Source organism: Lutjanus erythropterus, chromosome 13 (assembly GCF_056507025.1).
Source record: "Lutjanus erythropterus isolate fLutEry1 chromosome 13, fLutEry1.hap2, whole genome shotgun sequence".
Classification (NCBI taxonomy): domain Eukaryota; kingdom Metazoa; phylum Chordata; class Actinopteri; order Lutjaniformes; family Lutjanidae; genus Lutjanus; species Lutjanus erythropterus.
In genome coordinates this window covers 23,967,854-23,983,087 of record NC_139329.1, presented here as the reverse complement: position 1 = coordinate 23,983,087, position 15,234 = coordinate 23,967,854, and the positions used below count along the sequence as shown (strand labels likewise).

Here is a 15,234-nt window from a genome sequence, read left to right as displayed (position 1 = left end):
CCCACATACGCCACGAATACTTCTGCGGCTTCCTCTGACTCAGTCTGCAGATTAAAGCACCATTTTTGTTTGCTGAATGGTTTCTTTTTCTTTGTGTGTGTGTGTGTGTGCTCTCTGCCACATACTTTCTTTCACATTTTTTCAGGGAAAGGAAAAATATGTTTTACTTACCATTCACCTGCTGAGGAGAGTACGGCTCTGAGCTGGAGTCTGGGGGGGACTCAGGTAGTGTCCTAAAAAAAAATCAGAAGGCAGTAGATGTTATATTCACAGTCATATTTGACTTTCAAATGATAGAAATACTTAGATTTTTAAAGAAATACCATGCTTGAAGTTGGCAAACCCTTCTTCCCTTATTCTTCTTGTTTTCTAAACTGCCATTATATTTAAGAGAGAAACTAAGTAAGTGTAGACGTTCTTTACACAAGATTGTGTGCGTCAGGATTTTTTTTTTTGCAGGATGTAATTTGACTCTCTGTGTCTGTTATCAGTCTCCCTCACCCTCTTGGCCAGCTTGTGCTTTATTTGTACAAATGAAGCTTAATCAAGTATTGATTGCATAATGGACCTGTAGTAGGGTGTGTGTCTGGTTTCGTTGCATGTTTAAAAAAAATACTGCGTCATCTGCTGCAACTTCTGCCTGAGTTCATGTTTAAAGCTATTACCAGAAGATTTACCAGAAGACTAATTATGAAGCAATTTCAATGTAATACTGGTGCCTCTATATGACACAAACAAGACCAACTGTTTGTTTTCCTTCCTAAGTTTGAACACAAATATCTGTGCTTTCTTCCCCTTACATTTTCAAAACAGGCTTGTTGCTTTAGTTTTAATGCATTTGAGGGGAATTATTGATTAATTTTATTCTGCATCATCATCTGCATCCTCAACTTCAAGACTGATTTCAACCTAAATGAACGGGACAGTAACTCATGGGTGTATGAATCAGTGCATATCACATATGACAGATGTAACCAGATGAAAATCCACATAGCAAAGATGTTACAAGATGAAAAACCACCTGAAGGACGTGACAAGATGAAAAAAAAACACAAAAGATATAACAAGACAAAAAATTATGTAAAAGACATAACATGATGAAAACATAAAAGGCGTGACAAGAGAAAAACACATAATAAAAAACATAAGAAGGTGGAGAACTATGTAAAAGAAGTAATGAGAAGGACAGTACCTTTCAGAGCGTGTACTTTTTCACTTTCAGTTGAGTAAAGAAGTTGAATCAGTATTTCTTCCTTTTCTTTTTTTAGACAGGTATCTATACTTCTACTTGAATAAAGAATGTGTGTACTTTTGCCACATCTGCCAGTGAGATGATTGGCTGTTTTTGTGTAGTTTTTCTTAATGTGTGCCACCAGGTCAAATTCTCCTCGAAATCAGATGAAACAAGCATGTGTTTACAATTGAGACAAACAAATGAGATTTTTCTGCAGGTAATTTCATTTTTGATGTTACACTTTAGTGTTATTATGGTGGAAACACTGTCACTTTTGTACACAGGGGCCTCCAAAATCAACCAAATATTGAAGTTCCTACTTTCCAGCTTTAAATTGTGGGCTGCATGAGTGTCTTGAACATTTCTTAAACATTCCTGAGTGCCACCTCATGCTATATTTCCTCTATCCGTCCGTCTCCCCCCCGAGGTGTTGTGCTCACCCTGGAGCGTAGTGGCCCCTGTGTTCAGGCTTGACGTGAGCCTGCTGTTGCTGCTGTTGCTGCTGCTGCTGCTGCTGTTGGTGTTGCTGTTGCTGCTGCTGACCCAGGCAGGAGTAGTTGTGTCGGAGGCCCAGGGATGGACCTGGGGGGTAGGCGTTCTGACAGTTCGGGGGCCCAGGTAGAGGGGCTCCTTGGCGCAATGGAATAGGGGGGCTCACACCACAGACCAACCCCCCAGCGGAGGATACTCCCGCCTGGGGAGATGAGTAATTTGGTCCTGAGGCGCTGTGGACCTCTGAGAAACAGCTGGGAGAGAGAAGAAGAAGAAGAAAAAAAAAAAAAGGGATTAGCCTTATCAGAAAAAACAAATTCCTTTTTAACAACATGATCTGATTTGGTTGGTTCGTGTTGTTTTGACGTTGCCAGGTTTGACGCGGAGTCCCTACTGACATGTCAGTGCTATCGTCCTCCTTGCTGATGTACTCTTCCAGGATACTGGTGTCGATGTTGACTGGCTCCAGAGAAGTGGTAATATCATGACCTGTGGTGAAGGGAGGGTCGGGAACACAGAGGGGAGATGGAGAGCATCTGGGAATTAGCAACAGGAATCTTTCAGCAGCTCCACACACACTGCCACAGCGGCTCTAGTTCCACCACAAGCTTATGTTGTAACAATCCCTGTAAGACTTATCTAATGACATATTATAAACTCAGTTTATTATTCATACTCCAGAATTTCACAATCTCTTGCCAGACACATCAAAATCATGTAAAAAGAAGAGCTCTGATTTGTTCTATGAGAATGTAAAGGATACAAAAGTGACCAGTAGTCTAAATATATGTTAGTAGTCAACAGCACAGATCACAAACTGATGATTCAGCCTCTAACATGTGAAACATATTGACTGGAATCACAGCATTTGATGATATATAATCACAAAAACACTCACAGTTAAATGCGCAGTATGTAAGTTCTGTATCTAGGATTCACATTAAAACAATAACAAAGGACGTGGTGAGAGATTTAGGGAGTTGATTTCTTCAGTCATAAAAAAACACCATGACAGATGAAAATCCCTCTGACATGACTCAGGCAGGAATCATGTTCACAGACGAGGTAATGAGTTAAAGTTTTATTCACATTGTGTTTAGTCATGCTTGCCGACTTCTTTCCTCACTCTCTGACAGATCTGAGATATCCCATGTTTCCCAGGAAGTTGCACCAACTAACAGTTACCAAGAAAATGCATCGCTACTTTGAATAAATTCCAGATTTCTGACCATTGTTGGCAACATTCAGAATAATCTAAGAACTGTGCTCTTTTTATACATTTTTTAATGGAGATGTTGGTTTTGACATAGTGTTGTAAAAAAATATCAAATTATTGATACATACTGATTCTGAATACTTCAAATGGTTTCAATATTCATTATTCACTGTATCAATGTATTGATACCAGCTGCTCTTTCTCACTCTCATTTAAATTAATTTCTAAGATGAATTAATTAGATAAAATTAATTTTAAAGGCCTGATCTAATGAGAAGGAAAAAACAAATGTTTCTAAAAGATTTAGATGTCTTGTTGTCATTTTATAGCATTGTTATATTTATCTTTTACACACAATATGTACGTTCTGCCACATGGTTTAGAAGAATATGACATAGGAAACATAATGTAACAAAAGATGTAGTTTGATGACGTAGCGTGGGATCATTGGCGTTGTTATATACCTTTTAAACAACCACCATAACTCATGAAAATCTATCCGGCTCAGGCAGAAATCTTGTTCATGGACGAGGTAATATTAAAGCTTTATTCACGTTATGTTTAGTCACATTCCCATCTTCCCTCCACATTCACTGACTTATCCAACATATCCCGTGTTTTCCTGGATGTTATAGCAACTAGTGGCTGGCTAACAATGGCTAACAGGAAACAGACTGTTGCCTTGAATAATTTGCAGATTTTTCTGGGTTTGACCACTGTTGGAAACATTTTGTATCATGTAAGTATACAACTCAACAAAACATATTAAATGTGTTTTGCGTTTTTAAACATTTTTAGAGGAATTGTTACATATCATAGTTTTAATAAAAATCAAAAACTTCATGCCCTCAGTTTTGGGTCAAGTTTTCCCCGTGGTATTGAAAATGGTAAAATGAAAAAGGTACCGTTAAAAATTTCAGTATTGTGACAACAATAGATTGTGTTGTCCACAATCTCTTTGTTCACTGCAGTACAAAATACAAAGGTTGCTTCTCACTGTGTGTGACATGGTTTAAAACATTTTTATACAAAGATATTGCACAGATAATTTTATAATTCTCTAAGCTCGCCTTACCTCACCCCAGGGTCATTTTCACCCTTTGATAGCCAAAGCCTCACAAATCCCAAACACATGACCCCACTTAATCTTTAAAACACCAACATGTGGAACACAAGCACTTTCTAATGCATAGCTAAATTTAGTAAAGAGTAAACCAGCATTTTCTGTTGCTCAAGAGCAAACAACTGAGATGTTTCATGAAGGAAAGTGATTCTCTTTTTCTTTTTTTTAAGTGTCACTAGATGTCCCAAACTGCAGATGCTGGAAACAGAGAGAGTGTGAGAGAAGAGAGGGGGAGCAGGATGGAGGGGGTGAAGCAGAGGGTGAGGACCTGGTATACAGTGGGTGGGCAGGCAACCCCAGTCTTTCTCCTTTTCTTTTTTTTTTCCTTCTTCTCTCTGATACACACACACGCACACACACTCTTTCTCCGATAGATTAAGCAGCTACTCAGTTGGGAATGCAAGGAATTTTTCTGTTAGCATTGGAAAAAAATCTCCTTTTCCCTCTTTTTTGTTCTCCTCTAACACTTTTCTCTTCATCAGAAACCCAGCAGAAACTAAGTTTTTAGTATTATTGTCACAGTTTCTCTCCACACATTGCTACCGTTGACCACAAATTATTTAATGGACCATGTTACCTTGGGAATGCTTTATCCCGTCCAAATGCAGAGTTGACGCTACACAGCAGCATAAACATCAACATCTTAAACAATCCCACAAACTTGTTTCCAACCAATCAAATTAAGAATAAGCCAAATTCAGTTTGTTTAACATTAGAAATCTTCACATTGTCAAGTTTTCTTGAGAAAACTTGCATGTTTATACTGACTGGCTTTCTTGGCTCGATAGACACAGATGGTTAATGTCTCTTAATACATGCCAGTGCAGGGGGAGAAAAGCAGGATGGTTCCCCGTAAAATAAGATCCAGATGTGCACCCCACCCAAAGAGGCAGTAAATTTAAGCTGGCAGGCCTGATAACAAAAAATAGAGAGGGGAGGGTAGGTAGATAGAGGTTGAGGAGAGTGCGGGCAAGAAAGACTCAGTACAAGTTTGATGTCCAAGGATGGACTGGAAATAGAAATGGAAATGGAAAAAACTACAAAGGGAAACTTGGAGAGAATATGAATAAATATGAAACAGGGCTGTAATTAAGACATCTTTATGTCCAAGAGAAGTCAAAGCTGAGCTGAGTTCAAGTCAAGAGTGACAGAAGTTCAAGACCTACACTGAAAATCAAGTCCTCTTTCAAAACTCAGTCATGTCTATTCAATATCTTTGTACTTTTTTAGCTGACATATGACATCTTTTAAGTTAATATAATGAGCTTGTTAGCACAGTTTTTTTTTTTTTTAGATTTGAATGTGAGACACTCTTGGGTAAACTCGCAAAGACTGGACTGCACCCGCTGATTGCACTATGAATTGTGCATCACCTGCACTTTTATGCCCCGTCTAATGTCCACTTCACAAAAGCTACTGTGCTAATAATATTACAGTGCAAACACACCCATTACCATTTGCAGTTGAGGGCAACATGGCTTTTAGCATTGGTGTATGTATGCATACTGTCTAAATGAAGTATGTTCAACATCAGAGCATCAAGACACTACTTGCTTGGCAGTTAGGGTTACATTTTACCCCTTTCAGAATGTTTTTTGTCTTATTGCACAGGTTTAATGGCCGCAAAAGTGGCACAATCCTTTTGTGAATTCACCCCTCTGTTTTAGCTCTGTTTTTGGTTTCTACAAGACATCTAAACAAAAATATCTGGCTCTTTAGCTGCTAAATGCTCCACTATGTTCAGACAACTAAACAATGAGCTGAAACTCATTATGAAGCTCCGTAAAGCCTTGGAGAGCTGCAGCTAATGTAGCTTCATCACCACCAATGACTGCTTTTACAATGTCACATTGTTTTCTCATTGTTACGGGAAAAATATTGGTATAATAGTTGCACTATTTAGAAAAAAAAATTAAAATGCAGATGTATTATCTCAAGTACAACAACAGTACACATAAACACGTAATGTTTAACATTTCTGCAAACAGATAAGATTGTAATTACACACTGAAGCATAAAAATGTACTACAACCCCGATAAGGTTCCCTAAAGGTGATGAATATCCAGAACATTTACAGAATACTGAAGATGTTACTGAAATCTCCTACTTTGGTAATGAAATTGCAGCAGTTCAAAGTTCCCTATATGAGTTGTAGAGGATGTTCATTGTAGTTATTTTATGGTCACATTACAACATTGCAAAGCAGACATTTTGAGACATGAAGAGAACATTCCCATGTTGCATTAGTCACATGGGGACTGTATGTAAGTTGATATACAGAACATTCCCCACTGACTTTACACCAGCAGGGGAGGTTAGCAGAATGTTCTGGTAACATACAATTTCAAGCTGGGGTGGTTCCCCAAATCTTCTGTGAATTTCCAATATGTTCTCTGAAAGTCCACCAAGTAATGTCCTCATACCCTTTAATGAACTTCACATCATGACCATCCAGAAATGTTCTGAGAACATTATAAGGCAATGCTGGAATGTATAATTTCTAGCCAAGACATTTATAACTTTTCAGCTGATGAACATGTTCACTGAGAACAGAAACAGCGTGTCTGTTGCCTTTTTTCTGGAAGATTCACCACATTACTACCATCTACAAACAACAGAGTTTTTGCCTTTTTGTAGTGATTAAAGTAAAGTTATAGGTAACGCTGTCATTAAAGGCTATTTTTGTGCAGATAAAGTAAAATAAAAAGATAAATTAAGTAAGTTTTCAAATCACTAAATCAGTCAAGTTTAGATTGCTGTGAACTGGATGTGTAAGTTTCTCTGCCCTCTATGTTTTCTCTGTCCAGCTGTGTCCAACAAGGAACAGTGAAATGATTGTCAGTCCAACTTCGATACAGACTGGCCTTTTGAGAGATTAGGGGCTGAGAGGGGAGCGTGCGTGTGTATGTGTGTAAGCATACGCGTGCATGTATGTGTGTGTGTTTGTTTGCTTGTGTGTGTGTGTGTTACGCCACCATTTCAATGCCTGGGTTGTCAGCAGAGTAATAATCTAAAATGAACACAAACAGAGGACCAAGTGTATGAGTGCCCATTAAACATGGTTCGACTTATATCAGTCAATCAAATGCACAGCTTTTCCTTTTCTTTAAATGATAGTATATAATGTAATTATCTCTGTGAGAAGTTGTATAAACTATTATTAAGACCACAGACAGGCAAGAAAACAAGTTCGAAAGAACGTAAAGGATGAAAACAATTCGGCAGAACTTCAATTTCATAAAATTTTCGCCTCCAAATTTGATTTGTATGTGCTCACATGTGTTTGTTAATAATTAAACACGTTGAGAGGAGGAACAAAGTCCATGTGGTTATCAAACAGTAAGACCTGAATGAACTTGGCTGCACAACCACAACACATATACATAAATTGTATGTGCAATGAATACACTTATGAAGAGATTTAACAGCAATTTAGATAAGTAATTTTAAAAATGCTTGAAACATACATTCAATCGATGTCTATATAACCATTCAAGGTGTTATATAACAGGTCTACAGTCTAAAAACACGTGCCATTAGTCTATGTCCTAAAGCTCAACGCACTTTTGAAAATTATTCTCATCTAAGCCTGATTTAAATGACATTCTCTGTTGTATGTTTTTTTCCCAGTAGCACAAGACCCTGACACACAAATCAACTAAAAACAAGCTAACAGATCTGATTAATGTTGATATAATAAATGTACAGAATCCAACCATCTCTCGGCTGATCTACAAGATGCTGCACAGTCTACCTACAGTGAACAATTTAACACACATACAGACAAATAAATCAAAGGAAATGTGTCACATCTACACTACAAAGTGTTAGACAGCTCTGACATATAAACTGAGAGTTATAGACCATCTCCATTTGTTTACAAGACAGGGTTATAGGGAACAGAGTGAAGAGCATCACCATGAGACGGACATTAATTAAGAGGTGAATACGAACAGAGAGCCCCTCATCAGGTAGGAACTGATAAATCACATCTAAAGAGAAGCAGAGCGAGCGGACAGAGTAGCAGAGTACCTGCGCGTAGCCAAAGCATGTTGATGTCCTTGAGATGAAAGCACCTGAAACAGAAGATGAGAAGAACAATTCCTGTCTATTTTTCACATGTTTCTCTACTCGGGCTGAAAGACTTTCTTCTGCAGACCTGAGAGACGCAGATCAGGGTAACAAATGTGTGCGTGCGCGTGCATATTGTGTGAATGTGTGTGTGTGTGTGTGTGTGAGAAAGGCTCGGAGAGTGTTATAATGAGGATTATTTCCCAGTCATGAGAAAGGGCTGTACCAGGCTACCACACACAGCCCTTGTCGCACACAAGCACTGGTCGCACCGTCGGACCTGGCTCAGGAGATTACAGGAGTGACAAGGCTGGGACCGGGACACGGAACAAGGCTGGAAAAAACCTAAACACCCAGAATGTGAGGTTGAGTTTGAGGCTCAGCGCAAGACAGACTCACAGAGCATGGTGGTGTAAGAGAGAGAATGAAAGAAGATGAAGAAGATATTGAGGAGGAAAAAGAAGGGGGAGGAATAGGGCAGGGGGGACCAAACTTTTTCCCTAAAAAAAAGGAACTTTAGGTTTAGCCACAGGCCAAAAGCAAACACATATTGTTTTGTATATTTAAGATCCAAAATGGCAAAAGCACTAGTTAGCTGACCGGCTCACTGAGCAAAGTGTCACGCTGCTCGCCATGCTCAGGTTAGATCAAAGATGAAACAGCATTTCAAAAGTATCTAGCTTCCACATTGTGACGTAGTTCCGGGCAAAACAGGATAGGCAGGCAGGACTAAGCTTGCCAATATGGCACCAGTTCCTATAACTCCAAATCACAACACAGATTACATCGTCTCATTTTGCTTTCACGTGCCTGAGCTGTTGATTGACATAGCTTCACTCTGGCGCAAATATGAGAGATACATCGCCAACAGACAGCAGGTCTGAAAGGATTAAAAAAAGATTATTTTTTTCTTTGCAAGAAATATGTAGTAGGCCAAATCTAACCTTATGGTCCCCACTTTGGACAGCCCTAGTTTGGTGAAAGAAATGGCAGGAGAATACAAAGAATACAAAAAATAATATACAGAGCAAGAAGAAGAAAACTTATTTGACTGATAATGCTAAGAATTTATAATTAAAACAGTCAGGAGAGTAAGCTAGATGAATAAAAACTTTTTTGTTTCTTAACTACACTTGCAGTCATCATGGCTGTAGTTGGGTTATTTATATCTATGCCAATAACTAATATAATATAGGATGACATTCAACACTAAGGTGCAGCACACCAGCTGTTTTTCAACAACAGCCTTTCTTTAAGTCCTTACACACACTGACACACATGAACAGAAACAAATGAATTGATCTCATGAAGTCCAGTTCAACCACCAACACCACCCGCTGGCTGAGGATTACTCAGTTGGCAGTCAGCACCGATGGGAGTGAGGCACAACAAGTGAAAAATACGACCTACTCATATAAGCACTGTAAGCTTGGCTGCTCTAAAACAATACATTCCTCTAACTGCAATTCACTGCTACACCTATAAATCAGAGGAGCCATCTAAACTTGTTTCACACAGGTTTTTCCAAGATGGACGACAGCCTTCGCATCTGTGATTCACAACTACTGTGGGAGTACAGCGGATCTTAATAGGATAGGATCTTGATATAATTACATGGGTGATGAGTTGTTCATCCTTTCAAGGGAAAATGAGCAAGAATGTGGTTTGGATCAAATGGTTGGGAGATGAATATGCTCAAAGTTTTATTTCTGGCAGTTAAAGTTTAATAATAACCATAAGGTCAGAACTTTGTCCACTGCTTTAATTTATGACCAAATATCTGGAAAACTAATAGTCTTAACGAATGAATGAATGAATTTCCTCAGTTGTGCTTTCTTTTGTGCTAAAATAGCAGCAATTAACCTGAGCTAAGAGGTCAAGTTGGTAAACATTAAACCTGCTAAACATCAGTATTTTGGCATTCTCATTGTCATTTTAAGCACATTAGCATTTTCACCAGAGTTGAAACAATTTATTGGTCGATCACTTTGTCAATCCACACGAAATGAATCTCCAGCTGGCAAATTTGCCAGAAACACATCAGTTCCAGATTCACAACTGTGAGAATGTGCTGGTTTTCTTTGTCTTATCATGTGGCTGTAAACTGTGCAGAATATCTTTGGGTTTTGGACTTTTGGTTTGACAAAACAAGACATTTGAAATTATTCATTTTTTTCTGATATTTTATAGGCTAACAATTTAAAGTTCCAGTAGGTGATTCTGGAGACAGACTACTTATCAACTCTTTGGTCTGGCGGCTCGAAGGTGGTTAATCACTGAGTTTCATTCCCAGATTGTAAAATACTTGCATCTTGGGAATGCAACTAACAAAATCAACTATTCGCCAGTCTTTCTAAAGTGTTAAAACAGAGACAAGAGGAGGAGCAGAAGTCTAGTTTTCTCTCAGACCACCTGAAATACCTTATGCTTAAATGTTACGTTATGTTAACTTTTGTCCAGTGACACCAAGATAAACTGCCTGTCCAGCTTTAATCAAGAACATTATTTCTGACGTCAGTATTTCATCCAAAGCGTTGCTGTACCTAAGTACAGCCTTGCAGCTGCTACCCTGGATGTAGACCCTTATTGTAGTTTATATGCCATTTAATGTCAGCTGGATCCACATTCATTGCAGCAGCAAAAACTACTTATCAGCATGACCGTGTTTAAAAACGTAAGCTCTGTTTTGGTGTGAGTTGCCAAGTTTAGGAGACACTGACTGTAGAGATATCTGCCTTCTCTCAAATATAATGGAACTAGGAATTTGGCACTAAAAAAATACACTGGAAAAACTCAACAGCAATGTCTCTTTCCAGAAATCATGACCTTTCATGAGGTTCATGTAAGAACCACTTTTATTTTCAACCGAACGACATCCACCAACTGAATCACCACGTAGAAGAAAGCGTGCATCTACTCATGGATGAGAGGTTACAGCTCAGCCAAGGATGACACCATTAATGTTTAGATCCTGCGGTGTCACAAGAATGAGCCTTTCATCCATGAGTAGATGCATGTACAGTAATCCTGCATCCTGGACAGTAGATAGAACGCAGCTCTTCCACTGCTGTGGATTATCTTGAGTAACAGGGTCATGAATACTATAAGGAGATATTCCTTTTGAGTTTTCCAGACATATTTTATGCCGCTTTGAGCACCACAAGCTTAGCACCATCTAGTTCAATTATATTTGAAGCCGATATATCCAGAACTCTACAACTCACACCAAAACAATCTAGGTATTTTTGAACTGGGGGCGAACTGTGTGGGGCGCCATTTAATCAAGTGTTTGGTTGATTTAGGATGGGACACTACCTGAAGTAACACAACAGCAATAAAAGTCACGACCCTTTGTCTGAGTGAACACGTTTCTGTGAACGACTGTTTGTTGTCTAAGTGAGTCAGAGAGGAGAAGGTCAAGTTTTGGAGGGGGTTAGCTGGGTTTCTCTCAACAGGCCGGGCTCTCCACCCTGAGTCTGCAGTATCTCACCTCCTCACCCTGTCTGCTCACTGTCACTCTAATGGAGTCAGAGAGAGCGAGAGGAGAAACACCAGTCTCACCTCATTGTGTTTTAACAGCCACCGAGGCTATGCCAGGAATGTACACTGTGCATTAGTCTGAATGTATACATATTTCACTAATCCGATTAAAACACAGTTTATCAGTGCTGAAATCCATTAAAGTGCAGCATGTGTGCGCTTCTGTGTGAGTGTGTGTGTCCTTCAGGTAAAGGGCAAGATCAAGATAAATTAATTGATTATTATCAAATATATTACTATTTATATTACTTTTAAAGGGACAGTTCACCCCCAAAACAAAAATACATATTTTTTCTCTGGCTTGTAGTGCTGTTTATCCATCTAGATTGTTTTGTTTTGAGTTGCACTTGTTTTGGAGATACCAGCCATAGAGATGTCTGTCTTCTCTCAAAACCACCAAAGACCACATCTGAAAAATTTGACACTAGTATCTCTTTCAAGAAATTCAAGGGAATGCAGACATTTCTATCTTAATAACTCTGTAACTCACACCAAAACTATATAGATGGATAAACGGCACTACAGGCCATATAAATAATATGTATTTTGAATTTGGGGCTGAAGTGTCCCTTTAAATTCAGAGCCTGAATCCAAGCTCTGGGAGATAAAATCAGGAATTTGATATTGCTAGGCTTAGTTAAAAGAAAGAACAAGTAAATAAGAAAATAAGCATTTAAGGCGGCACCTACTGTGTACTTCTCATGGACAAGTTGACATTTTAGTCCAAGCAAAAAGTGGCTGAAATAAAGCCAAAGTAAGAACTCTCTCTTACTCCCAAAGCAAGAATGTAAACATACTAAATTCCTGCCAGAATGGCGAGGAACCTCTGACAGTCATGGATGGCTGTGTATATTTGAGTCAACACTCTGTGTATACTATAACCAAGTGTTGAGTCTTTCTGCAGAAAACTTATTATAAATAAACCACGGTGTGTGTTTTTATGTGCACTTGACTTCTCCCGCAACATTTGACATTAAGTTTCTTTAAAGAAAAAACTATTAGTCAGGTGTGAATGTTCTGTGGCGAGCTCTAAATCAGAGAAAGTGTGAAAAAGTTTTCAAACAAATGTGACAAAATGTGATCATCTTGCCTGTGACATATGAAATTTAGGGCTGCAACTAATGATTATTTCTATTATTGAATAATCTGTCTGTCATTTTCTCTCATCAATCGATTAGTTGCTTGGTCTGTAAAATGTCAGAAAATGTTGGAAATATTCATTTGTCTTACCAAAGTCCCAGATGACATCTGAAAATGCCTTGTTTTGTCTACAAACCAAAGATATTCACTTAACAGTGATAGAGTACTAAGGAAACTTGAAAATATCCACATAAAATTGAAGAATTTTGATATTTTTTCTTTAAAAAATTACACAAAACAGGTAATTGAATATTACAGTATTTGGCCATACATTTACAAGTTGACAACTAATTGATTAATCAGCTATTTGTTGCAGCTCTAACAGGAATATGATGGATGGAAAACATTTCACAAAGTCATAAATACCTTCAAATTGTGCCTGTTCAGCTCAGACGTACTAAAAACGGTTGGTAAATCAGGGATGTAAAAGAGGAGAAATTCTTGTTTTATATGTGAAGAAATGATTTCAAATCACAGTATTTAATAATGTATCTTTATCAACCTGTTTTTATGGCAATAAACTTAAATTAATCACTTTTCTGAAATGATTTTGCCTGATGAACAACACTACACCTGTCACTGGTTAAAGTCACATTGCTCATGTCTGTGTCTCTCAGACGCACACATCACTGTGTCACAGTACCCTTGCAAAACACACCATTTATCTCGACTTGAATTCCTGCACCCTTCCAACCCTCAACCCCACCCTCCTCCTCCACCTCGTTTTTTTTTTCTCCTTAGGATTCCCCGTTTAACTTGATCTGTTACCCATCACCAGCACTTTTGCTCCCCTCACCCGTTCACCCTCCTGCCTTCCAGTTTTTAAGAGGAAGAGGAGAAGTGGAAAACAGAGTGAAGTGCGTTAATGTTGGGAAATCTTCACCCAAAAGTCACAAATATTATAGCTATTATTATTGTTAACCACCTGGCACGTGTGGTGAATCATGATAGTTTAAACCAGGCTGCACATTCAGTGCAACAACTACAATTAACAAGAGATGACACTTGGACACATTTTACTTCTTCACTAAAACAATTATTTAGAAGTCAAAACGAATCTTAAAGTAATAAAAAAAACACCTTTCTGCACTTATATCAACTTTCTATATAATGACTTTTAATAATGATCTGTATTAATACATTTATTTTATATATACAATAATAATCATCAGTTCTTACCTTCAAAAAATCTCTGTAACGCTTCTGTTTCATCTACCACGTCCATCCTAGCGGGTCCCACATAAAAAATCCATCAAAGTCTCCCCTCGTCCGAACGAAATCAATTCGGATCGGGGAAACTTTCACATGTACATCGCTGAATCCAGATGATTTTCTTTACAGGCACTTCTTCTTGTTTCAGTTCACATAAATCCAGCGCTTCATGCGGAGAACTTCTGCCTCCTGTTCGGAAACTTATTGGCACTGGATTGACGTCCCTCAGCCAAACGCCTCCAATGACGCTGTGGCAAAGGCTAGAATAACTTTAAAACTTTTTAAAAATCAAGGTGCCACGAAAAATCCATTTAAGAAAGAGTCAAAAGTCAGAAAAGTTTCCTTCAGACGCACCTTCACTTCAGCTCCCGCAAGCTTCATAATAAACTTTGGTTTACTTGCGCAAAAAATACCATCATCCCGTGAAAAAAATTGAAAAGTCGACAGGAAAAATGTAAGTCTTTTAACAAGAAAAGTCTACGGAAAAGTTGCCTAAAGTTGGCTCCTAAGTCTCTTGTGTTGGTTGTCTTCCTCCTTCGCCTCTCCCTCCTCTCAGACAGGATGTGTGCAGCAGCGCAGAGTCGGAGGAGAGGAGCTGAGGCAGGTGAGGGATGTGCGCCAGGCTGCTGCTGCTGCTGCTGCTGCTGCAAATGTTCCCGGACAAAGAAAAAGTTATTACAAAGACGCGTGTCTGCGGTTCTGGACCAAACTTAATACCAGCCATCTGCCAAATGCTGGTAAAATATGCACTTGGCTGATAGTTAAATTTGCACCCTTTTAACAATACCATTTATGTCACAAAGACGTGGCATACGGAGCTGCAACAATTAAACAATTACTTTGATTATGGATTTATATTTTCAGACATTTTTCAAGCAAAATTGTCTGAACTTTGTGGGTTGCAGCTCCTCAAGTATGAACATTTGCTGCTGTTCTTCGTGTTAGTTAATGAAAAATACTGACAGATCAAGCGATATAAAGACATCATTTTGGGCTCTGGCAAGTTGTGTTGCCTTTTTCACTTTTTGGTATTTCATAAAACGATTTATCAGTGTAAATAATCAGCAATCCAGATTATATCCATTATGAAAAGAACAGTTGAAGCCCTACTTGAAGCCTTGATATTTGAAATGAAAATATTGTATCCTGCTCTAAAACTGTGTGTGTACTAACTTTAAATCAGAGCTCCACAGACCGATATCATC

At 38.5% G+C, this 15,234-nt stretch overlaps 1 protein-coding gene across 1 annotated transcript in view; it reads right to left on the bottom strand.

Moving 5' to 3' along the window:
* The window catches only part of myrf (myelin regulatory factor), a 29,452-nt gene extending 14,717 nt beyond the window's left edge, over nucleotides 1–14,735 (bottom strand). The window contains exons 1-4 of the mRNA XM_084734142.1: nucleotides 13,997–14,735; nucleotides 2,125–2,215; nucleotides 1,675–1,980; nucleotides 172–233 (exon numbers count right to left, since the gene is read on the bottom strand). Coding sequence (XP_084590268.1) covers nucleotides 172–233; nucleotides 1,675–1,980; nucleotides 2,125–2,215; nucleotides 13,997–14,042 — 505 coding nt within the window. The 5' untranslated portion in view covers nucleotides 14,043–14,735. The remainder of the gene's footprint in view (nucleotides 1–171; nucleotides 234–1,674; nucleotides 1,981–2,124; nucleotides 2,216–13,996) is intronic.
* Nucleotides 14,736–15,234: the final 499 nt, after the last annotated feature.